The 23,734-nt window shown below is 42.1% G+C and overlaps 1 protein-coding gene across 29 annotated transcripts in view; it reads left to right on the top strand.

The window, feature by feature from the left end:
• SH3TC2 (SH3 domain and tetratricopeptide repeats 2) overlaps positions 1-23,734 on the top strand; it is a 172,123-nt gene that overhangs the window by 56,419 nt on the left and 91,970 nt on the right. For all 29 annotated transcript variants that reach the window (XR_012505683.1, XR_012505692.1, XR_012505694.1 and 26 more), the window contains 5 exons: positions 1,370-1,565; positions 8,881-9,014; positions 11,758-11,799; positions 11,924-13,621; positions 13,728-13,908. Coding sequence is in view for 8 of the 29 variants with exons in the window: in XM_045517477.2 (XP_045373433.1) it covers positions 1,370-1,565; positions 8,881-9,014; positions 11,758-11,799; positions 11,924-13,621; positions 13,728-13,908 (2,251 nt within the window). In the remaining 21 variants the exon portion in view is untranslated. The remainder of the gene's footprint in view (positions 1-1,369; positions 1,566-8,880; positions 9,015-11,757; positions 11,800-11,923; positions 13,622-13,727; positions 13,909-23,734) is intronic.

Below are 23,734 nucleotides of genomic sequence, written 5' to 3'. Positions count from 1 at the left end.
CAATGTTAGATCTAATCCATGATTGACCATAAACAAGATGTTTAGCAATCTGAGTCAGTATGGCCTTGTAGTCAGGAACATGGGGCTGTAAAGTGTGTTCTGGGTTCAAATTCTGGCCCCACAACTTAAAACCAGCTTGACCTCAGCCAGTTCTCATGCCCTCACTATGCCACAATTTCCTTATTATAAAATGTTACCATAAAGCCAACTTCCTGTGTTGTCATGAGAAGTAAACTAAATGACATCTGTAAATCACTTAGTATGGTTTTCTCAAGTTGTAAGTGTTTAACACATGGTAGATCCTCTTTACCCACAAAGCAGTGGGGACTTCGGATTTTGAAGATATGCTCAATAGAAACTAGACCAAAATGTCAGAAAAAATAATTCAGTAGCTTTAGGATGGGAGCTAAAGTAAATACGGAAACCGAGGCACATACAAGCCACTATCTCACAACTATAGCTGGATCAGTGGAGAGAAGGGTTACCAGCAGTGGAGAGACAAGTTCTGGACCAAGCTTTGTCACACATGACACTCCTTGGACAAATCACGTACACTCTCTGTGCCTCTACCTTCTAATCTGTTAAAAGGGGATCTGATAGTTGCTCCAGGGAGGATCTGAGAAAATGAACATGAATGTACTTTGTAAACTGGACAGTACAGTGCTCATAAATATATCATTACTAGATCTTAACTAGGCAGCTAATTCAAACTGGGGACTGACCATAGTCAGGAGTCTTCCAGATCCCTCTGGATTACCAGCTGTCTTCTATTTGTCAATGAAAGGAATCTAACATTTATTGAGGGTTGACTGAAGGTTTGCATTTTATCTCTTTAACACTTCCTAGTATTTACAAGAGACAGGTATTCTCATTATCCCCATTTTACAGTTGGGGAGACTGAGGGTCATAGTGCCAAAGGAGCTGGAAGGAATTGGAAAGATCCTACAATGGTCCTCACTTCGTCTGTGGACTTGTGCCAACCACGACAAGTGTTTACATGATAATGGCAAGTCAGACAAAGTAGGACAATATAGTGAGCTTTCCAGTTTTCCATAAGCTAACTTTATTCCATTTTAAGGTATATCTAGTGTTTTGAGATTATCTTTCCTACATTTGTTAAATTATCTTTTCTTTCATAAAACGATGGTAAAAGTGGATGGTAGTTCCTTTTTTGAATTTCCTAGTTTGGCCAAATGAAAAGCCAATTAACCCTGTATCATTCCTGCCAATTTTTTTGTTGTGGAGAAATTTTACTGGTCCTTAAAATTCTAAAATCTGGAAACCCCTCATTTTATATTACATTGGAAGCTAGTGGAAGGCTCAGCTGTTTCTGCCTTATTTAGTTGACCTGTGCACTGTTTCCCCACAGGTAGAGGAAAATGTAAGGCCTGGAAGGAATACGAGAGAGAAGAAAAGGATGAACTGAATTTCCGCCAAGGGGAAAGCATTGAGATCATCGGCTTTGTCATTCCTGGGCTTCAGTGGTTCATTGGGAAGTCAACCCTCTCAGGAGAAGTGGGCTTTGTTCCCACCAGGAACATAGATCCTGATTCTTATTCCCCAATGTGAGTATGACAGGCCCCCTGGGATGCCCTGGAGCAGGGCCACCTTCCCACGTGGTCCTGCCCCATTCTGAGCAGATTTGCAGATGAGCTTCAGGTGGTTCAGGTACCAGGTCCCTGGTAACATGAACCCAGAGGAGCACATTCTGACAACCAAGGCCAACCTGAGGAGCGATAGGAAGGAGAAGACGAGTGATCAGGGAAGGAGTCAGGTCAGTTTGTTTCAAAGATGGTCATTGAGGCCTTCCTCTTTGCAAGGAGAGAAGTATAGGGCCTGCTCTTAGCCTTTCCCATCCAGTCAAAGGGCCCCATCAAGGAAGTGCACACACAGCTTAGTGAATGGAGAGTCCCTCCCATGCCTGTGTAGGTCTGTCTGCTGAAAGCTTAATGTGTGAAGTCAGGGTTGGCCAGGATGGTGGAGTGCATCATTTGCTCTTTCTTGCCTTGAGTCTAGAAGGGCTGGTTCTGAGGGGCAGAGCCACCACGTGACCAACCAGCAGCAAGTGGCCAGCCTGCTCCACACACCCTGTCACAGCGGGGCAGGTCTGGAGCACTGCCCAGTCTCCCTGGGTGGGCTTCCTGCACTGGGATGGGAAACGATCCAGGAAGTACGAAAGGGAACGCCGAGTTAGCTGCTAACCTTGAGACACTGTAGCCTTCCACACGGGGAATATGTGGCCCAAGGAATGTCTAAGGCTCCCAACACTCAGACTGGAACTCCTTCCTTTGTGGAAAGAGCCACTGAGGAGAGTGGACCAAGGTCAGAAGCTCCCTGTAAGGCCTGTCCTTCGAAGGGTGAGGAAACAGGTCATTTTCCCTACACAGAAATGTGGGGACTCAAGTAACTCTAAACAAGGAGGGTCACTCACTGAGCTCCTGGAGAGTGTGATGAGAGTTTGTAAGGAGGAAAAAGGTGTCAAGAGAGCTTTCCTGAAAAAGGTAACATGCGAGTTCAGTTTTGAACAGCGTTAAGATATTTCAACAGACGTAAGTGAGGAAAGGCAGTCTGAGGCAGGAAAGTGAGGGGACTTAATGACTGATGTCTTCGGAAGCAGGTCACCAGGAGGGCACTGGTATGCCAAAGTCTCAGTGGGGCCATGAGGTGGGAGACCGGGAATGCCTGTGCTACGGACCTGTCCTTCACCTGGCAGGGAATGGGGAGCCACTGAGTGTCTCTGAGCAAGGGTGACATGATGTGACTGGAACTTCTCTCTAGACAGCAACCCTGGCTTTGGGTGAGGTGGGCATGCACGTCGAGTGTCTACATTAGTTTACCAGTTGGGTGACTTTGGATATGTTAATATTTGTCCATATGATTGTTACTAGTTGAAATGAGCTAATACATGTAAAGCACTTGGATTGGTGCCTAGCACAGCATGTGTGTGTGCATCTGGGTGTGTGTGTGATCACCATACATTAACTCTTATTATTGCTGTTACTGTTATGAGTGGTAATCTCTGAGAAGCAGTTTTAATAGAATATTGGGGACAGGTGTCAGAATTCATCAATTATATTAGAGTTCTGCACCTCATACTGTGTTTCAAAAGACAATAACCGAGTACTACTGAATTAATCTGATCATCACATTTTAGCTGGCTCAGTAGTAGAAGATACACTCACTCTGAAGAACATCATCCCCTGTATCGCAGTGGTGACATGAGACTTTCTCCTTACTTGCACAGTGGTCACCTGTGGGACCCCGTGCACCAGGGATTGCACACTCAGTAGGGAAGGGAAAAGTGAGCAGGAGACAGGGAGAGATGGGAGAAGGAGAGGAGAGGAGGACTGGCTCATTGCACACCCTCAAAGCACCCTCTAGAATATAGACATCCTGGAAATACAGCAATCAGAGGAAAACCGGACAAACAAGCTGCCACAAGCAGCAGCCAGAGTGTGGAAGTCCTGGGAATCATTCCTGTGTGCTGTGCTGGTGATTGGGCCACTGGGTGTCACTCTTAGTCTGTGTTCATTTGCTGTTAGATATCTGAAGATGGTGCAGCATTTGCTGAAGTCTGCATCTTCTTCCCACAGCTCCTGTCCCTGTGTTAGTATGTTACTCCCTGAAGTGTTTGTATGTATGTATGTATGTATGCATTCATTCATTCAACCAAATTGGCAGTGTGTTGAGAATGAAATTTCTCAGAAGCTGTTTTCTGAGTCAGATTTAGGCTGTGCCTCTGTCACATGGGAAAAGGGATCCTGCTTATCCACTGAAGCACATTTTTGTGGGTTTCCTTTTTGATAGCCCAGATTTCAACATCAGCTACCAAAGTTTCACAGCACCAGCATCTGTAAAGCCCAGGGGTTTTTTTGTTTTTTGTTTTTTTTAATATGGAATACCCTTTCTTAAACCTGCGGCAGGCCTTCTGTTTATATAGACAGTGTTTGCATTTGGCCAAAGTGACTGGTGAATCTCACCCTTTTGGGGGTGACAGAATGCGATACCCATCCTTTTTTCTTTTTTTTTTTTTTTTTTTGATGTGTTTGTGTTTGTGTGTGTGGGTATGTGTTTTAAGTGAAAAAGTCTTTAGATAATTGGAGATGCCTTTTACCCCTTTATATTTTCATCCTCTGATTCCTTTACTAGAAGCCAACACTATTTGAAGTTGATATGTATCTTTTCAGTCCTTATCCTGATACATTTAAAAAATACACATTTGTTCATAAATGAAAACACTATGGCTTTGTGTCTTAAAATTTTATTTAAATTTTTTTCTGCGCCTGGAATTTTTCTCAGTTGAAGTGTAAATTTAGGATTTATTCATGTACAAGATACAGTTCATTTTAATAAAGTGTTACTTAAAGGAAATTTATATACTTAAATTCCTAAATTTTAAAATAAGCAGGATTGAGCAATTAATACACTCAAAACCAGATAAAAGAACGTAGGAGAAAAACCAGTATTTCATAGTATTAGACATTAAAAATATTTCTTAGTTATCCCCTCTTTTATTCTTCCTATTCATCTATGTCTTCTTCATAATTCCATTTCTTGTGGCATCTGTTTTTGTTGATGAGAAGTTTACTGTGAGTTTCATAGCCATTTATTTGCAGGTAGGCAGACTTATCTCACTTTTTTTTTTTAAGGTTTTCTCTTTGTTATTGGTCTTTTACAGTTGCACCATGGTATATCTAGCTCTGATATATTCTATTATTTATTTATAGCAAGTTGTCCAGTTCCTTCTCCATCATGTATACCACTGAGATACGTAGATATTTCAGTGGAGATCTGTGAGTTACAAACGTTCTCTGTTTATAGTCTTTGTCTTAAAGATAATTAAAATATTTTCTTTTTTTGCATTGAAGTACAGTTGATTTACAATGTTTCAGGTATACAACAACATGATTCAGATACATATATGTATACATATATATACTTTTTCAAATTCTTATATAGATCATTACAAGATGTTGAATATAGTTCCCTGTGCTATACAATAGAACCTTGTTTTTTATCTGTTTCATGTATAGTAGTATGTATCTGTTAATCCAAAACTCCTAATTTATCCCTCCTCCACTTTCCCCTTTGGTAACCATTCATTTGTTTTCTATGTCTGAGAGTCTCTTTCTGTTTTATAAGTAAGTTCAGTTGTATCATTTTTTAAGATTCCACATATAAGTGATATATGGTATTTGTCTTTCTCTGTCTGACTTCACTTAGTGTGATAATCTCTAGGTCCATCCATATTGCTGCAAATGGCATTATTTCATTCTTTTTTTATGAATGATAATGTACTCTTGAGTGATAATTTAGTTAGGTATAGAGTAACATCTTCAAGGTGTGGAGGGGAAAATAACTATTAACACAAAATTTAAAATCCATTTTGCCAGAGTTTTCTGAATTTTATTAGTCTCCTCATAGAGCCAATTTTTCTTTTGTTGACCATATTTACTATTTCTTTTCTATTTTGTTAATTTCATACTTACCTTTATAATTTTCTTTTACTTAATTTTTATTTCATTAATTGATGTTCTTTTATCCTTTCTATTTTTTCTTTGGTAAGGGGAGGTAATTAGGTTTATTTATTTATTTATTTTTGGAGAAGGTACTGGGGACTGAACCCAGGACCTCATACATGCTGACCGTGCACCCTACCACTTGAGCTATACCCTCCTCCTTTTATCCTTTATATTTAACTCTTTCATCCCATAAGTTGAACAGTTAAGTAATAGGTAACTGAACCCAGAAAGAAGGATTAGGAGAAACAGAAAACCTGAAAAGACCTATAACCTTAGAGAAATGGAAATCATATTAAAATTGTATTATTTCTATTTATTTTGCTTAGGACTTGGTATGCTTCTTCAGTTTGAAGACTCATGTCTTTCTTCACTTCTGGAAAATTCTCAGTCATTCTTCCTTTGAATATTGCCTCTCTCTCATTCTCTTTAGTCTCTCTTCTGGAATTCCTGTTAGAAGGTATGTTGGACTTGTTCTATCCTCAATCTTGCTTAATCAGTTCCTTTATATTTTTCATCTTTTTGCCGTGCTAGGCCACATTCTGGGTAATTTCCTCAGAATGGTCTTCAGTTTCACTAACGCTGCTGGGGCTAAACCTGCTGTTTATCTAACTCATGTCATCTCAAATGTCCTTGTCTGTATTTTCATTTCTAAAATTTGTATTTTCCTCTTTTACACATCTGCTTGTTTCTGCTCACAAAATCCCATATTTTCATTGTCACTTTTATTCATTGTTTTTATTTCATCATTTTAACCATGCTTATAAATTAAATCTTCAGATGATTGTTATTTCTAGTGTTTGTAGTATTAATTTGCCCGCTTGTGCATCTGTTGGCTCTTTTTGTCAGTAGTTCATTTTCTTGCATGGTTTGCGTTTTTGGTGACATGAGTGAATTTTCAATAAAAGGTGGTCTCCGCATGAAGCTTGGACTGAAGAAAGTATCCCAACAGAGTAGTTTTGGCAGTTGCTTTCCCTGGACACTTAGGAACTCAGTGGTCCAGGCCTGGTTGTCTGACTGTGGTACCTGCACCATGCAGTGTAAATTCAGATTCCCATACCTTCTAATGGTGTAAACGTTAAGCGTTAAATTTTTTTCCAGGGACTCAGACAGATGGAAAACATTTCTTGGCAAATTATGAGAAGTTTCCAATCCCTTCTCTACCGAAGTTGCAACCCTTCCAGACATTAGGCTATAGGGAGCTCAAAGCTATGTAGGGAGCTCCGTTCAGCTTTCCTGCTTCACATAGCTCCAGAATCGTATCTCCTGTCCCTGGGTGGCATTACCAGGTCAGCTACAGCTCTGAGGACCAATGTCCCAGCTGAGCACCCTCAACGTCTCTGTACCGTCTGTTCTCACTTGCCAGCTTGGCTTTGGTTTCTCCTTTTGTTTCTGGCTCCTAGAAATTTCCATTTCTTTCTTTCAAGTTAAAGTTATGTAATAAAATATTTATCTTGGTCACATCTTACCCACGATTTGTCTGTGTATATGGGGGAAAGTAGCCCCATGTGGAGCACTTCAACCTGCCATATTTCTAGAAGCCCAACCACACTCCTAACCCCATCTCTATGTCGGAAAGCCCTAGTGTAATTTGCCAAGTGTTTTGGACTCTGTCTAAATATCTGGGACTCAGGATGTTAGCAAATCAGCTGTGGGTCAGTGAACACAGAGGCAGAAGACCTCAGCTTCAGTCTCAATTTCACCACTTTCTAGCTGTGTAATTCTGAGCGTGCCACTGAATCTTTCTGAATCTTTATCTGCCAATATGGATACAAATACCTATATCACAGTGTTGTTATGAGGAGTAAATGAAGTAGTAAATGAAGAAATGCTTTGTAGAATTTAAGAGTTCTCTCGAAATTTGGAATCATATTCTTTTTATCTCAAATGAGTTCAGATGAAGAATTCCATAATGTGCTCTTTTGAGAATGGAAGCTTTTATGGTGCTGGGGAGAACCTGGAGGTCAGGCCAGAGAAGTGGGGGCTCAGTAAATGTGGTGTCAAGAGCTACAATGTCAAGACACAGCTTTAGCGCCAGTTCTGCCCCTAGTTAGTGGTGTGACCTTGAGAAGTTCGCACTAGTGGCTAGTTTTCTCATCGCTGACTTTCAGACTGTCTATCTGAGCTGTGAGGACAATGGCTAAATGGCAGAACATGACATCCCATCCCAGCCCCTCCCTCAACCCTGCTTGAGCTAGAGAAGCTCCCCTTATATTCTGCTCTGCCAGTCCCTGACCACCAACTTCATTTTTCTGTGCCTCGGTTTCTCCCTCTGTTTTAAAAAGGGGGATAAGAATAGTGCCTGCATCATAGGGCAACTGCAGAGATTAAATGAGTTAATAGTGTCTGATTCATAATAAGCCTCCCCTCAGAGTATGAGCTGTTATTTTTGTTTTAAAACTGGCTTTTGAGGTTAAAAAATACTTAGAACTGAAAGAGATCTTAAATGCTGATCAGATAGAGACCAGAGCGGATACTTTCTTTCCAAGGCACTTCTAGTTTTCCTATTTGGTTCTGTGACAGATCTCTAGTAAGCAAATTACTTTTAACAATTGGTTTATACAATACAGTGTGTATAAAGATCTCTACAATATGCGAGGAGGGTATAGCTCAGTGGTAGAGTGCTTGCTAAGCATGCATGTGGTCCTGGGTTCAACCCCCAGTACCTCCATTAGGAACAAATAAATACCTAATTACCTCCCCCCAATCAAACCTCCTCCTCCCAAAAAGATCTCTGTTATTTATGATCATTTCTTCCAGTCCCCTGGCCCTCCTTGTACCCCTGCCCGTGCCCTAGCCTTCTGTCCCTCTCCTAATGCTACATAACACTGTTGTTCTGTGTCATGGAATCCAGCGTCAACACCTGATGTGAAAGGTTCCTTCTGGCCATAGTCACATTTTCTCCATTGTTCCTTTAGATTTTATCACCTATCCTGAACATTTTCTTGAAATAACCCGACAAACATCTTTTAACGGTCCTTTTCCAATCCTTATATTTAGGGCAGCCTATTTCTATTTCTCCCTTTAAAAATGGGCGCCCTGTGGTCTCAAAGAATGGGTAGGGGTGTGGGAAGGGGCTTTGCTTTTCTTGGGAGAATGTGGAGTTTTAGCAGGGTGGGTGTTTTAGGTGTTTAGCAGCGGCACAGCTCGGTTCTGCAGGGATGAGGCGCTGCCAGCGCTTGGCCCTTGGCAGTGTAAATAAATCTATTATGCAGCAGTGAGATGAGGAGATGACTTCAGCCCTGGGCACCTGAGTTAATGGCTTCTTTGTGTCCCTTCCTGCATCCCAGGGTGGAGGGAGAAGGGGCTGTGTCTGGAACCTTGCACTGATCTGTGTCCATGTCTTTTTGCCTCAATCCAGGAGCAAGAACTCTGCCTTTTTCAGTGAGGAGGAAAGATGCTCTCTGGGGGTCCTGGGAAGTGACAGGAAAGCTGAGTGTGCCGACTTCCTTCACACACTTGCTCAGACTGACATAACGTCCATCTACCGGCTGAGTGAGTGTTTGCTCCTCAAACCCCTTGAAAGCCCAAGTTCCTCAAGATGAGGGGAGTGTTCCTAACAGGAGTGGAATATCTCTGAAGTCCAATCCCATATGAATGTGGAGCTGTGCCCACTATCAGTTGATGACCTGGGTCATACTTGATTAGCAGTATTTTCACTTCAGATTTCAGACGATTCTGGGATTGTGTGGGGCTGGCGGCCTAGGATGTGTGAGATGTGATGAAATCAACTCAGTTATAGTGTGGGAGGTTGGCCATGTTGAGTCTCCCATTCTAATCATGGTAAGAAAGCTTCCTGAATTGTGGCTGAAGGTCTTCCTTTAGGGCTGAAGTAGGTCTAGCTCTACTAGCTCTAATGATAAAGGTGGGGCCATAGACCATTGCAGCTGGAAACACACTGAGGGATGATTTCTCCTCTCATTTTACAGATTAGGAGACTGAGGCCCAAGTGAATTAGTGCCTGAGCCAGGATAAGAACTGCCCTACCCTATTTTCTAGTCAAGACAATCCCTGCTTCACCACACTGCCCCAGACAAACAAAATGACATTGGACTGTTTGGTGTGTTAGCCTGGGGGAGTGAGGGTCCTCAGTGCCTCGCACAGTTTTCAGCAGTGTCTGAATGACTGACTGAACTAATGACACTCCTTTCCCTTACTTTGGGAGGGGCCTGCCGCTCTGTGTCCAGAAGTGCATTCACCCACTGACAGTGGTTTGAGGAAGAATTCTTATTTCTCCCATTCTTCAGTGGTGGTAGTAATGTGTCCACTCCTGTGTGGCCAGATTAGATGGGAACATTTCTTGGGTAGAGCCAGAGATTCTGCAGAAGGAACTCAGCTCCCAGGAGCAGAGGTGGAAGTTGGAGTCTTTCTCCATTCATAGAAACGCTTGTGAGGAGCACCGCTCCCAGGGATCAGCACCAGCCCTGGCAGCACTTTTTTGCCACAAGCAGATAACACTGTCCCACCAGACTGAGCCAGGAAGCTGAAGTGATGACCACAGCCTGGTAGGCTAGAGCCCAGGTCTGAAAAATCAAAGACTACTTGGGGTTTGCCTTGAAGGCAGGGGCGGTTGCAGACTTGGATCCAACAGTTTGCCAACTGTTGATCTGATGGTTAGAAGAGATCCAGGAGCAGGTCTCAGGCACTGCTCTTATCTACAGACCAGGAGTGCAGGGCTATGCCTTATGGCTGCACAGGCCGTTCCTGGCACCAAGGCAACCAGCAGTATTGTTAAATCCCAGCTCCCCCAAGGCCTGTGCCCTGGGGAAGAGTGCTTGTCTGTAATTTTTCCTCCCAGAGGAAGCATTTTTTTGGTAACTCATGTGCCATTTGTGCTCTCAGTGGTCCTGGCCTGGAGAGAAATGGCTGCAGTAAGACTGGCATGTGTCCCTCATTGTTGGCAAGGGAAAGGTGCATGAACTGCTCTCCAGAGCCCAGCTCTCCAGTTCTGCTGTGTTTGGCTGTAGGACCTTTGGGGGTTGCAGATCTCAAGTATCTGCACTTACACTCACAAAAGAAGCCTCCACCCAGAGAAGAGCAGGTGGAGGCTTTACTTGGGGAAAACCCTACTACGCTCAAAGTTCACTGGAGAGCTCAGAGTAGGGGCACAGGTATCTGGCTGTGGCTTCTTTGCCAGGAAGAGGTAGAATCTTCTCTCTAGCAGCTAGTGTCCTATGGAGCATGAATCTGGCCTTCACCTCCACAAGCTCCACTGTGGCTGCGTTAGCCAAGGGGGTCAGCTTTGCTGCCAGACCCAAGATCTTCTTGGTTCTCACCTCATCTTATTTCATTTTTGTGATATTAGGTGGTGGCACCACAAGGCACTTTGGTCTCCGTGACTCCTCTTTCCTTCCTGACTGTGCCTTTTCAGTCTCCTTCCCTGGCTGCCATCTGCCAGTAAATGCTGAAGTTTCTCCAGCTCATTCACAAATCCCCCCTCCCCAGACCTCCCCATCCTGCTTTGCTTTTCCCTCCAAATGCTTCTCCTGGGACTTTGACCCACTCCTTATGACCTATTGTTGGTCACAAATCTATATTTGCAAGATTCAACTCTTCTTGGCCATGGATCTACTTCATTCTCTGCTAGAACTCCTGCCAGTACCGCAAACTCAAAATGTCTAAACTACTTGACTCCCTCCTTCCACCTCATCCCACCAAGATATTTCAAGGAACAGAACTTAGGAACCACAGATACTTCTTTACTTTCTTTTCTTCATTATTCACATTTGGTTACCTGCCCAGTCAAATTTACAAAGCACTTTGTACACAAGAAATCAGTGTCTGTTGAGTGGATGGATGATGAAAGAATGGAGGAAGGAAGAAGGAGAGCTGTACACATGAAATGAGAGGCAGTGCCACGTGCCGCAAAGTGCACTGCCCTTGAGTTCTGTTCACAGCTGTCGTAAACTCACTGAGAGATTCGGACCTTCAGGTTCCATCATCTCCCCATACCCACACCTCTTGGCATAAAGCTCATGTTTCCAGGTTTTCTTCTCTGACTCTGTTCTCATTTCTACTACAGTTCCCAGCTATAAAGTGAGTGGGTTAAACGAGACAATCTTCAGGTAACTGCAGCCCTGATGATGAAGGGGGAGAAATCCAGTTTTTTAGGGATAGCAGGTGGTCTGAAACTTAAACACAGAGTCTCCTAAGGGGCCAGTGGGCGGGATACACCTGCAGGCATAGGCATGCTGGCCCATTCTGACCTAACACAGGTCTGTCCTCCATCTCTATCCAGGTGGGTTTGAATCCATCCAGAATCTTCCAAACGATCTGAGTGGTGAGTAGAGATCATGCTAAACCTGACCTCCAGTCCTGCTGGACAGCATCCTGTCCTCTTGCCAAGACCTGGCCACTGCAGTTGCAGGTACTTAGGGTTGCTCAACTCTGCCTGTCCCTTTCAGCATCCCAGCCCGAAGTCTTCAAGGACACTCAGCCTGGCGGAGCCTGGGAGGAGCATCAGGCAGTAGGCTCCAGACAGTCCAGCAGCTCCGAGGACTCCAGCTTGGAGGAGGAGCTCCTTTCAGCTGCCTCAGACACCTACCACCTGCCAGAGCCTGATGACCTCGATGACCCAGAACTGCTCATGGACCTGAACACCTGTCAGGAGGAGGAGGAGGCTGAGAACTTCACCCCCATATTGGCCTTTCTGGATCACAAGGGTTATGCTGACCATTTTAAGAGCCTCTATGATTTTTCCTTCTCTTTCCTCACATCTTCCTTTTACAGCTACTCTGAAGAGGATGAGCTCGTGGCCTACCTGGAGGCCTCAAGGAAGTGGGCCAAGCGGAGCCACATGACCTGGGCCCACGCCCGGCTCTGCTTCCTCCTGGGCCGTCTGAGTGTCAGGAAGGTCAAACTCTCTCAGGCCAGGGTGTACTTTGAGGAGGCCATCCACATTCTCAACGGGGCATTTGAGGACCTATCCTTGGCAGCTGCTCTGTACATCAATTTGGCGGCCATCTATTTGAGGCAGAGGCTGAGGCATAAAGGCTCGGCCCTGCTGGAAAAGGCAGGTGTCCTGTTGGCCTGCCTGCCTGATCGTGAGTCTAGTGCCAAGAGTGAGCTGGATGTGGTGGCCTATGTGCTGAGACAGGGCATCGTGTCGGGCAGTTGCCCCCTGGAGGCCAGGGCTTGCTTCCTGGCCACCCGATTGCTCCTAAGCCTTGGCCGGCATGATGAGGTCCTGCCCTTCGCCGAGCGCCTGCAGCTCCTCTCCGGACACGCCCCTGCCTCAGATGCTGCAGCCACCATCTTGAGCTTTCTCTATGACAAGAAATACCTGCCACACCTTGCAGTGGCCTCTGTCCGGCAACGTGGTACTCAGAGCACCCAAGGGATGGCCCTTCCAATTTGGCACGTCCACCTGGTCCTCCAGAATGCCTCCAAGCTCCTTGGCATCCCCTCCCCAAGCTGGGGTGAGGTTTCTGCCCTGGCCTGCCCGGCACTCAGGCAGGCGCTAGCTGCCTGTGAGGAACAGGCAGACTGGAGCACCCAGAGGGCCCTGTGTCTCATCCTGTCCAAAGTGTACCTCCAACACAGGTCTCCTGATGGTGCCATCCACTACCTGAGCCAAGCCTTGATGCTGAGCCAGCTGCTGAGTGAGCAGGAAGCTTTTGAGTCTTCTCTCTGCCTGGCATGGGCCTATCTCTTAGCCAGCCAGGCAAAGAAGGCTTTGGACGTCCTCGAGCCACTCTTATACTCCCTGAAGGAAAAAGAGAGTGTTACCCAAAAGGGAGTGGTCCATAACCTCCTGGGACTTGCACTTCAAGGTGAAGGCCGGGTGAATAAGGCAGCCAAGAGCTACCTCCGGGCCTTGAACAGAGCCCAGGAGGCGGGGGATGTGCGTAACCAAGCAGTGACTTTGGCCAATCTTGGCCACCTGACCCTTAAGTCCTGGACTCAGCAGCCGGCCAGGGACTATCTTCTGCAGGCTGTGCAACTGTATTCTAAACTCCAGGCCAGCATGGAGACAGATATGGAGTTAGTACAGGTGCTTCTCTGGTTGGCCCAAGTCCAGGTGTATGGACGCCACCTGACCAGTGGCCGCTTTTGTTATGAAATGGCATTGCTGTTTGGCTTAAGGCATCGACACCTAAAGAGTGAGTATGTCCTGTGCTGCTGAGACGCTTTAAAGCTGAGTGTTAGAGCACGTTTTGCCTTTGTCTACCTCCAGTCATCTCATCCATGTCCCTGCTTTATGTTCAGGTCAGCTTCAGGTCACCAAATCCCTCTGCCATTTCTACAGCTCTGTGTCCCCAAACCCCGAGGCATGCATTACGTACCACGAGCACTGGCTGACCCTCGCTCAGCAACTCAGGGACCGGGAGATGGAGGGGAGGCTGCTGGAGTCCCTCGGGCAGCTGTATCGGAACCTAAACACTGCCAGGTGAGTCCAGGCTCAGGGCCGATCCTGGAAACATCTTTTCTTCCTTAAATTGTTTTCCTCAGGAAGTCAAAGCCAAATGCACACGGTATGTTTATGGCATCGTGGAAAAGGACACGCGCTCTGCAGCCATCACACAGGATGCAAACCCAGTGCCACCCGTCCCTTGTTAGCTGTGGGACTTTGGGCAAGTGTTTATATTTCTCTGTGCCTCGGATTCCTCACCAGTGAATGCACATGGGACACTTGGAACAGTGCCTAACAGGCGGGAAGGGCTCAGTCATATTGGCGATGTTACAGTCACCTGTGTGTTTCCTTAACAACCCCATATGTGACCACAGCTGACAGTGCATAAATAGAGAGGTGGCAGTTATGCTGAGGACCATAGATTCCTCAGGTCTTCCTTATCTGAGGGCCATTGGTGTTAGAGAAGGACACAAAGTAAATAAGTCCATGGAAATCAGGGGTGTAAAATTTTACACTAAATTTTGATTGGAACCTTACCTTTAAAATGAAGTTGGAAATGATGAAACTAAGTTTATTTTCACATTTTAGTTAAGAGGCCTAGGTTATAATTGCAACTATGCGCTGAGTTTTAGAATTCACATACAACAAAAGAAATGTTGGCTTTTTAGCTTAATTGTGTTGGCAGAATTGTGTAACAGCACAGTTAATCATTCTTTGTTTTGTGATTGACTTTTTGGCACCCTCTTAGAAAGACTCAATTTTGTAAAAAATATACCAGAACTTGACTGTATTACCCAGAGGCTTCTTTTCACTCTTTAATATTTAACTTTTTCTCTGGTGAACCATCCTACCATCTCTTGCTGATTTTCCCTTTTCTATCACTGGTCAAATCTGCCTGATCCTCCTTTGCTGGTGGCATGGCCTTCCGTTCTGCTCTCAGACAAGCCTTTAATTGATTCCATTAAATTCTGCATGGTTTGCAAGATACTTAGTTTCACTTTGCAACAGATTAGCATTGCAGCATTGTATTCATAATTATGAATGACTTCTAACAGAGCAGGCATAATCACTAGTGTTGAGCAGAGAGTCAATTGTGTAGAAGCTGTTTGAATGACAATTTTTGCTGTTCTAAACAACTAGTAACCTTGGGCACCTGATAAATCAGATCACAGATAATCAGATAATTAAATCTTTGTCTTTTTCTTTTTTCTGTCCTCCACTTTATCTCTCTATCCTTCACCTCTTCCATCTCTTACAAGAATCAGGGGTCTTCCAAACCTCCTGTTGCCTTTAGTCCCAAGAAGGGAGTTTTGGATCCTTGTAGCCTGTGAGGTAACAGGAGGCCTGGCCCTGGCCCCACCCTACTTCAATTTAGGACCCCCTAGGAGTTTGGATGGTTCTGGAGCAGATCCAGAAGGCAGGCTTGAATTAACCTTAGAGATGAAATAGTCGTATTCATGGTGAGGCATTGTGGGAATGCACTTTGGGATAGTTGGCTTTTAAGGGACTGAAGCATGAGTGGCAAGTATGTGTCAGGTTTATTGCCACCCCTCCCTCTATGCAAGCTCAATCTTGGATTAATCACTGTTCCCAGTGATTAATCACCTACCCCATTGCCATCCTTTGCGCACAGCCTCCCTCTCACCTCCAGTCATCAAAAACCACTGAAATCCTAAGGGGGGAAGCCAGAGAGCAAGCCCTGGATGCTGTCAACACAGAGTGCAGAAGCCTTACCAAAGGCAGTGTGAACGATCGCTGGATTTCTTTGGTAATGGGGACAGAAGAGAGCGGCGAAGGAGTGGGGCTGCAGTTGGTCCAAGAAGTGGCTGGAGGAAGTCGGAAGCCACGGAGCTGGGAGGGGAGTGGCCAAAACTGGATTAGGAACAGGAAACCTGGGCCTGCCATGAGCTAGTGACCTGTCCTTAAACAAGTCAGTTCTCCTTTTGGTTACTCCATTTATAAGGTTAAACTGAATGAGGTGCCTTCCGGTTTTAAATGTTGAGTCTAGGACCAGCCAGCTATGCTATGTTGATGCTGGCAATAGCCCTATTAGTACCAGAATTCCTGCAGCTTCCAAAGAATCTTGAATTTGAGGGGCATATTCTTAAAGTTGTGGGCCTTCTAAAGGGCCTTTTAGATCAGAGACCTAAGCTTTTGGGGCTTTGAAAGACTCTGCAGTAGCTTCAGAAGGTCTTGATATAGTGACTGTAAATTTGATGTGGGCAGATGTTGTGTTTAGCACAGAACTTGGCATAGAGGACACATATACCACGCAGTTGTGTGGTCAGCCAAGTAGTTAGTTAATTAGTTATTTTGTCCACTAGCTCACAGCCCTGAGCTACAGCTGATTTGGCTGTCTGAGAGAAGATTAAAACAGAGAATGAGGAAGTTTGCCCTTGGTTTCTTGCTCAGGGTTCAGGTAAGGGGGAAAAGGTGCTTGCAACTTGAAGGCAGGCTTTCTGATCTTCAGTGACAGTTACAGTTCTCAGACTACTGTTACTGGAACCTCAGATGCCCTTACCAGCAGCCTGTTTAGAACCTGCCTACAGAATATTAGCTACAGAACACAGTGGGTCTATTCTTGGAGAGTTTGCACTCACAAAGAGGTAGATACCAGATAGTGAATTAAAATATTGGAGATTTCTACCCAAGTCAAAAATAAGTTTTTTTTTCTAAAGTTGTTTAAAATTCTATTATGTTTGCTTATGGTAAAAAAAAATATTAAACCAGTATTGAAGGTTATAGCTGAAAAGTAAAGATCCCCTCCCAACTTGCCTTTCCCTAAGCCTCTTCGGAAGTAACTACTTACAGATTTTTAAATATCCATCAAGAATATTCCATATGTATGAAAGATTATATATGATATATATTCTCCATATTAAATATACATTAGGTATAAATAATATGCACTTTTTAGTTAAATGGGATCTGATAAAATTTGTTATATGATACATTCTGCTGTTATTTGTTTTTTTCATTTAAAAATGTCACTATGCAATGATTCAAAATTTCATCCTACTATATGAATCCTTTTGATGTATTGGGTACTGTGATGGGTAGTGAGGAATTCAATGGTTAGATGGTCAGGAGAACAATTTTCAAAAGAACTGTCCGATAATGGAGCAGTCTACCCTATATGAGAGTGAGTGTGTCAAAATTACAAATATTCAAGCACAGGCCGGCTACTCAGGAATCTTACAGAATAATGTCCTGAAATGAGCTCTTTATAGCAGTTTATTGAGATACAATCATATAACATAAATTGAGTCTTCATAACATAAATTGAGTCTTGTAAGTATACAATTCAGTGATTTTTAGCATATTCACCGAGTTTCGTAACCATCACCACTATCTAATTTTGGAATATTTTCATAACTCCCAAAAGAAACCCTATACCCATCAGTAGTCAGTCCTCATTAATCAACCCCCACCTAGCCTGGCAACCACTATAATCTACTTTCTGTCTCTATGGATTTGCCTGTTCTGAACGTTTCATGTAAATGGAATCATACAAGATACGGCCCTTTGGGACTGGCTTCTTTGACTTAGGGTAATGTTTTCAAAGTTTATCCATGGTGTCATATGTATCGGTACTTCATTCCTTTTTCTTCTGAGTGATAGTCTACTGAAGGATGTGTCACATTTATTTATCTAGTCGTAAGTTCGTAAACACGAATTGTTTCCACTTTGTGGCTGTTATGACTAATGCTGCTGTGAACATTTGTGAACAAGTTTTTGTTTGAATATATTTTTCCGACTCTTTGAGTATGTACCTAGGAGTGGAATTTCAGGGTCATATCGTCTCTCTATATATAAACTGCTATATATAAACTGGGGAACTGCTAAAGTAGGTGCACAATTTTACATTCCCCTTAGCAATATTTGAGGGTTCTAATGTTTCTCACGTTCTCACCAACACTTGTTATTGTCCATCTGTTTATTTTAGCCGTCAGGTATGAAGTGACATCTCATTGTGGGTTTGATTTACTTTTTCCTAATGACTAAGATGTTGAGCTTCATTTCATGTGCTTACTGGTCATTTCTGTATCTTCTTTGAAGAAATGTCTATTTAAATCATTTGTCCAGTTTTTAATCGTGTTGTCTTTTAATTGTTGAGTTGGGAGAGTTCTGTATATACTTTGGTAAAAATCTCTTATCAGATGTATGATTTGCAAATATTTTTCCCAATCCATGTTTTCTTTTCACTTCCTTGATGGCATCTTTTGAAGCTCAAATGTTTTTAATTTTGATGAAGCTCAGTTTATCTACCTAAAAAAAAAAACATTGCCTAATCCAAGGTCACAAAATTTACCCCTTTGCTTCCTTCTTAGACTTTTGTAGTTTTAGCTCTTACATTTGGGTCAGTCAGCCATTTTGAGTTAATTTTTGATTATGGTATGAGGTAGGGGTCCAGTTTCATACTTTTGTGTGAATATCCAGTTGCCCAAGTACCACTTGTTAAAAAAATTATTTTTCCCCATTGAATGTCTTTTACACCCTGTTTAAAATCAATTGACCATAAATGTAAGGGTTTATTTCTGGATGCTAAATTCTATTCTATAGATCTATATGTCTAGACTACATATTGTGTTTATTATAGCTTCAAGGTAAGTTTTACATTGGGAGGCATGAGTCTTCCAAACTTGTTATTCTTTTTCAAGATTGTTTTGCTATTTTGGGCCTCTTGTCTTTCTATATGAAATTTTCAGTTTTTGCAAAGAAGCTAGCTGGGTTTTAATAGGGATAATGTTGAATCTGTGGATCAGTTTGGGTAGTATTGCCATCTTAACAATATCATGCCTTCCAGTTCATGAACCTGGGATGTCTTTTCATTTACATGCTTTAATCCCTTTCAAGTGTGTTGTGGTTTTTAGAATATCACTTTTGCACTTCTTTTGCTAAATATTCTGAAGTAACTTTTGATGCTATAGTAAATGGAATTGTCTTCTTAATTTCAGTTTCAGATTATTCACTGACAGAGTTAGAAATACAGTTGACTTTTATGTGTATTCTTTTTATTTCTGTAGTTATTTCTGTTAGTGGTAATGTCCCCACTTTAGTTCCTAGTCTGTTGTCTTATTCTTTTTGGTCAGAATAACCAAAGATTTGCCTCTTAAAAATCTTTTTAAAGGAACCAACTTTTGATTTTATTGATTTTCTCTATTGTTTTTCTATCCTCTACATCATTTTCTTTCTGAATTATTATTTTTCTTTATTCTTCTGGCTTTGGGTTTACTTTGCTCTTTTTTTTTTTCCCCAAGTGTCTTAAGTTGGAATGTTAGGTTATTGACTTGAGATCTTTCTTCTTTTTTAATATACGTACTTACAGCTGTAAGTTTTTCTCTGAGCACTGCTTTCACTCTGTTCGCTCCAATTTTGATATGTTGTATCTTTGTGTTCATGCATCTCAAAGTATTTTATAATAGCCCTTGTGATTTTTTTTTTGACCTCCTGGTTATATAGGAGTGTTGTTTAATTTTCACATATTTGCAAATTCCCCAAGTTTCCTTATGCTATCAGTTTCTGATTTCATTCCATTATGGTGGGAGAACATCCTTTGTATGATTTCCTTTTGAATTTGTTGAGAAGGCCTGAATTTATTGAGAAAGTCTTAACATACGGTCTTTTCTAGGGGATGTTCCCTGTACCCTTGAGACGAATGTGTATTCTGCCACTCGTTGTAGTCTTATTATAAATGTCTGTTAGGTCTAGTTGATTCATAGTTAAAGTCTTCTATTTCTTTTTGTTCTTATGTCTAGTTGTTCTATCCATTATTAAAAGTGGGATGTTGAAATCTTCAGGTATGATTGTTGCATTGTCTATTTCTCCTTTCAGTTCTGTCGGCTTTTATTTCATATATTTTGAGGCTTTATTTTTAGGTGCATTATGTTTCTAATTTTTATGTCTTCCTAACAGAATAACTCTTTTATCATAAACTTTTCTTCATTGTCTTTAGTGACAGGTTTGGTATTTTCATCTGATAATAGTATAGTCACTCTGTACTTTTTTTGGAGGTTTTTTTGGTGGTTTATCTTTTTTCCATGCTTTTTATCTATTTGTGTCTTTGAATCTAAAGTGTTGTCTCTTATAGACAGCATATAGTTGAATCATAATTTTTGCTGTTTTCTTTTAAAAAGTCCATCCTGCCAATCTGTCTTTTGAGTGAAGTAGTCAATTTATTTATTTATTTATTTATATTGACATATAGTTGATTTACAGCTTTGTGTTAGTTTCTGCTGTACAGCATAGTGATTCAGTCATATATGTATATATATATACATACATATATGTATTCTTTTTCATTATAGGCTATTACAAGATATTGAATATAGTTCCCTGTGCTATCCAGTAAGACCTTGTTGTTTATCTGTTTTATATATAGTCGTTAGTATCTGCAAATCTCAAACTCCTAATTGTCCCTCCCCCTGCTTTCCCCTTTGGTAACCATAAATTTGTTTTTTCTATATGAGTCTATTTCTATTTTGTAAATAAGTTCATTTGTATCACTTTTTTAGATTCAGTCCATTTACATTTAATGAAACTACTGGTAAGGTAGGATTTATGTATTTTGCTGTTTTTTTTTAATGTATCGTATCTTTTGAAAATTCCTCCTCTTCCTCCTTCTTTTGTGTTAAGCAGATATTTTCTATTGTGCCACTTTAACTTCCTTGTCATTTCTTTTACTATATTTCTTTCACCTATTTTCTTAGTGGTTACCCTGGGGGTTATAACGGATACCTTAATTTATAACAAGCTTAGGTGTTTCCTGGGCATGCACACAGTTTTGAACATGTGTGGTCTTCTAGATTCTTGGGATTATGTTGCAGCTTTTCAAAGTCTCCTATAGACATTTCATTTCCAATTTTTCCTTTTATTTATTTATTTATTTATTTATTTATTTATTTATTTATTTAATTTGTCAGCTTCTTGTTTGCTCCAAATGTTTTCACCACCTCACGCAGCAGCAGTGTTAAACAATTGCTGCTGATCTTTTGGGACAAACACCCCAGGGAAAAGAGTGTTTTAAACTGAGCGTGCTCTGAGTTAATTTAAATAAAACAAGCCTTCAGAGTGGAGGCTTTGAGGGAACTTCCAGGCAGGTAAAATAGTGACAATTACTTGGGATTAGAATGCTGGGGAATTCCAAACTCATCGTGCCCCTTCCAGTGGTTACTAGGCTGCTTGTTTTTCCAGCTACCACAATTAAGAGACTTTTACCTTTTAAGGCTGCCACAAAGCTGGGGAGAGAAGATGCCCCTAGAGCAAGTTAAAAAGCAACAGAACTCACTATTCTTAACATGATTCAACTGTTGTTCTTCAATAACCATTCCCTGAATAGTTGCAAGTTAATTTCCAGAGTTCTGAAAAATTTGGTTGTGGCAATTTTTGCCAGTGTTCTCATAGCTTTTATGGGAGATTGATTTTTGGAGGTCCTTAATTTATTGTTCTGAAAGTGGATCCAGATTAGAGTTTTTTAATTCTAATATTCTGTAATTCTAAGATATGAGATTTTTATTTGTGTAATTGGGAGGAAATAAACATCCACTTTTCCTGCTTTCCCACTAACAAGAGTGATACTAAGAGGAAGATGGGAAGTGCCCTAGGTGTAAGAGGAAACCTCTGCAAACATAAAGTGGTTATCCCTTTGCGGGATGCTCATTTCATCAAGGAGAACATTGCTATAATGCTATATTTATTTAGCATGTATAAATCACCTACTTCTACAAAGCCCTCATGAAAAAAAAGAACAAAGACCAGCTAACAGACATAGATAAACAGGTGTTTCCATGCACCTGGAGGTGGTTACTGTAATTGAGCTGTAAGCTTCCTGGTAGCTGAGGTAAAAAGGGAAAAACCATACGAGGTTCTCACTGTCTGATTAAAGAACATAAACAAATGTATCTGTTGAAGAAAATTTTTTCCTGGCACTGATTTCTAGGAGGAACTTATTAAGTGAGTTTTGATGTAATGGACACATTTTTTTCAACTAAACTCCCCCCCATGGAATTTCCATTCTTACAAAGCTCAAAGCCGTAGCAGGAAAAGGCAGGAAATGTTCATGGGTGAGGTGGTGGACATCTGCAGGGGCAGGTTTGGAGGGAGAGGAACGAATGTTTTCAGCTGAGGGTTGGGAGATCTGTCAGGGAAAGCTTCGTGAAGGTGGTAGCATTTGAAGATGCCCTTGAGGGTTAAGAAAGATTTTGAAAAGTAAAGAAGTGTAGAAGAATAGCATTTGGGGCCAAGGGAATAGCCATAGCAATGGAAAAGTGAGGACACATTTGAAAGACATTCTGTTTAACAGACCGAGTTTGGTGTTTCTCTGAGTGTATGTATTAAAGGAGAGAGAAGAATCCAGTCTGACCCCTAGGAGGGGATGGGAGGTTGGGTAGGGGTCAGTGGTTGCAGGACGAGCACAGTCAGCATCTGTAGTGAAAATGGTGCTCATAATAGTAACAGAAGGTGTTCAGTAAGCATGCACTGATTACCAAACAATATGCAATCTCAGGATAACCATATGAGGGAGAAAGAGTTGTATAAATTGAGAGCTAAAGAAGCAAAGTAACTTGCACGAAGGCACACAGCAGAGATTTATACCCAGTCTGTGTCTAGAATAGGAGTCAGCAAACTTTTTAATGAACGTCAGATAGTAAATGTTTTAGGCTTTCTGTCCATGTGGTCTCTCTCACAAGTACTCCACTATGCAGTTGTAGCGTTAAGACAACCATAAATAATGTGTAAATGAATGTGTCTGTGTTCCCCTAAGACTTTGTTTACAAAAGCAGGTGGAAGGCTGGATTTGGCTCATGGGTCATAGTTTGCCAACCCTTTGCCTAGAGTGAGTGCTCTTAACTACTCTGTATGTATTCTGCCGGCTCAGACAATAATTTTCACTCTCCATAAGCAACAGATGTAGATGACTATATGGTGAAACCTCTCAGAATTGTATGGATGAGAACGGCCTCATTTGTTTTCTGTTGTGACCCCTGCCTGCTACAGAGGGTCTAGACTGCTTATGTTGCTGGCGATTAGGTTCTTGTCGCAGAAAGAATTCAGCGACTTGGAAGTTAAAGTAAAGTGAGGATTTATTAAGGGATAGATAGTACACTCTCGGAGAGAGAGCAGGTAGGCTTGGGTGAGCAGCTGTGCTGAGTTTCTTTGGCAAGTTGGTTACATAGGGTGTCAAAATGAATGGGTGGAATATTCATTGGGGAGGGAAGGGTTTGGGGTTGTATTCCCTGATTTCCATCCCAACTCCACTTTCCTGAGGGGAAGAGGGATTTTTGTCCTTATTTAGTCTGGATCAGAAGTATCATGGTGTCGGCATAATGGGTACTTCTAATCTGCAAGGCTAATTTTATTGTAATGAGGGCATAATGAGCATAATGTTACATTCAGACACTGGAGACTCCTGCCCTTTCCCACCTTTCTTTGCTTGCCTGCAGGACGCTTGTCAGCCCAAATGTGTGATTTCTTCTCAGTCCAGAGGTTCCTGATTTTCTCTGTCTGCCTGAGGACCCTTGCAATTTACAAAATGTATGGTTTCTTGCCATTTGGCCTGTACCCCTCCTTTTTTTCTGTCTATTCCCGCCATTTGGCGTCTCTCTTTCTCTGCTATATCTAGCTATCTGCCTGCTCTAACACTGATACCACCTGTTTTATGGCATTAGTGCAGATCCCTGACTCCTCAATTTAAGGAGGTTTTCATTACCCATACTGCCTTTCTACTCATTTGTATTCCTCCTATTTGAAAGGTTTTTCTCTAGGATTTGGTGATGGGTAATAAGGAAAGGCAAGCAGATGATGAAAACTTTGGCTCAGCCTTCAGGATTTTGCCATGGCACACTTTGCTGTCTGTCTGTTC

The sequence above is a fragment of the Camelus bactrianus genome, chromosome 3 (assembly GCF_048773025.1).
Source record: "Camelus bactrianus isolate YW-2024 breed Bactrian camel chromosome 3, ASM4877302v1, whole genome shotgun sequence".
NCBI classification, from domain to species: domain Eukaryota; kingdom Metazoa; phylum Chordata; class Mammalia; order Artiodactyla; family Camelidae; genus Camelus; species Camelus bactrianus.
This window is presented reverse-complemented; position numbering and strand designations above follow the sequence as displayed.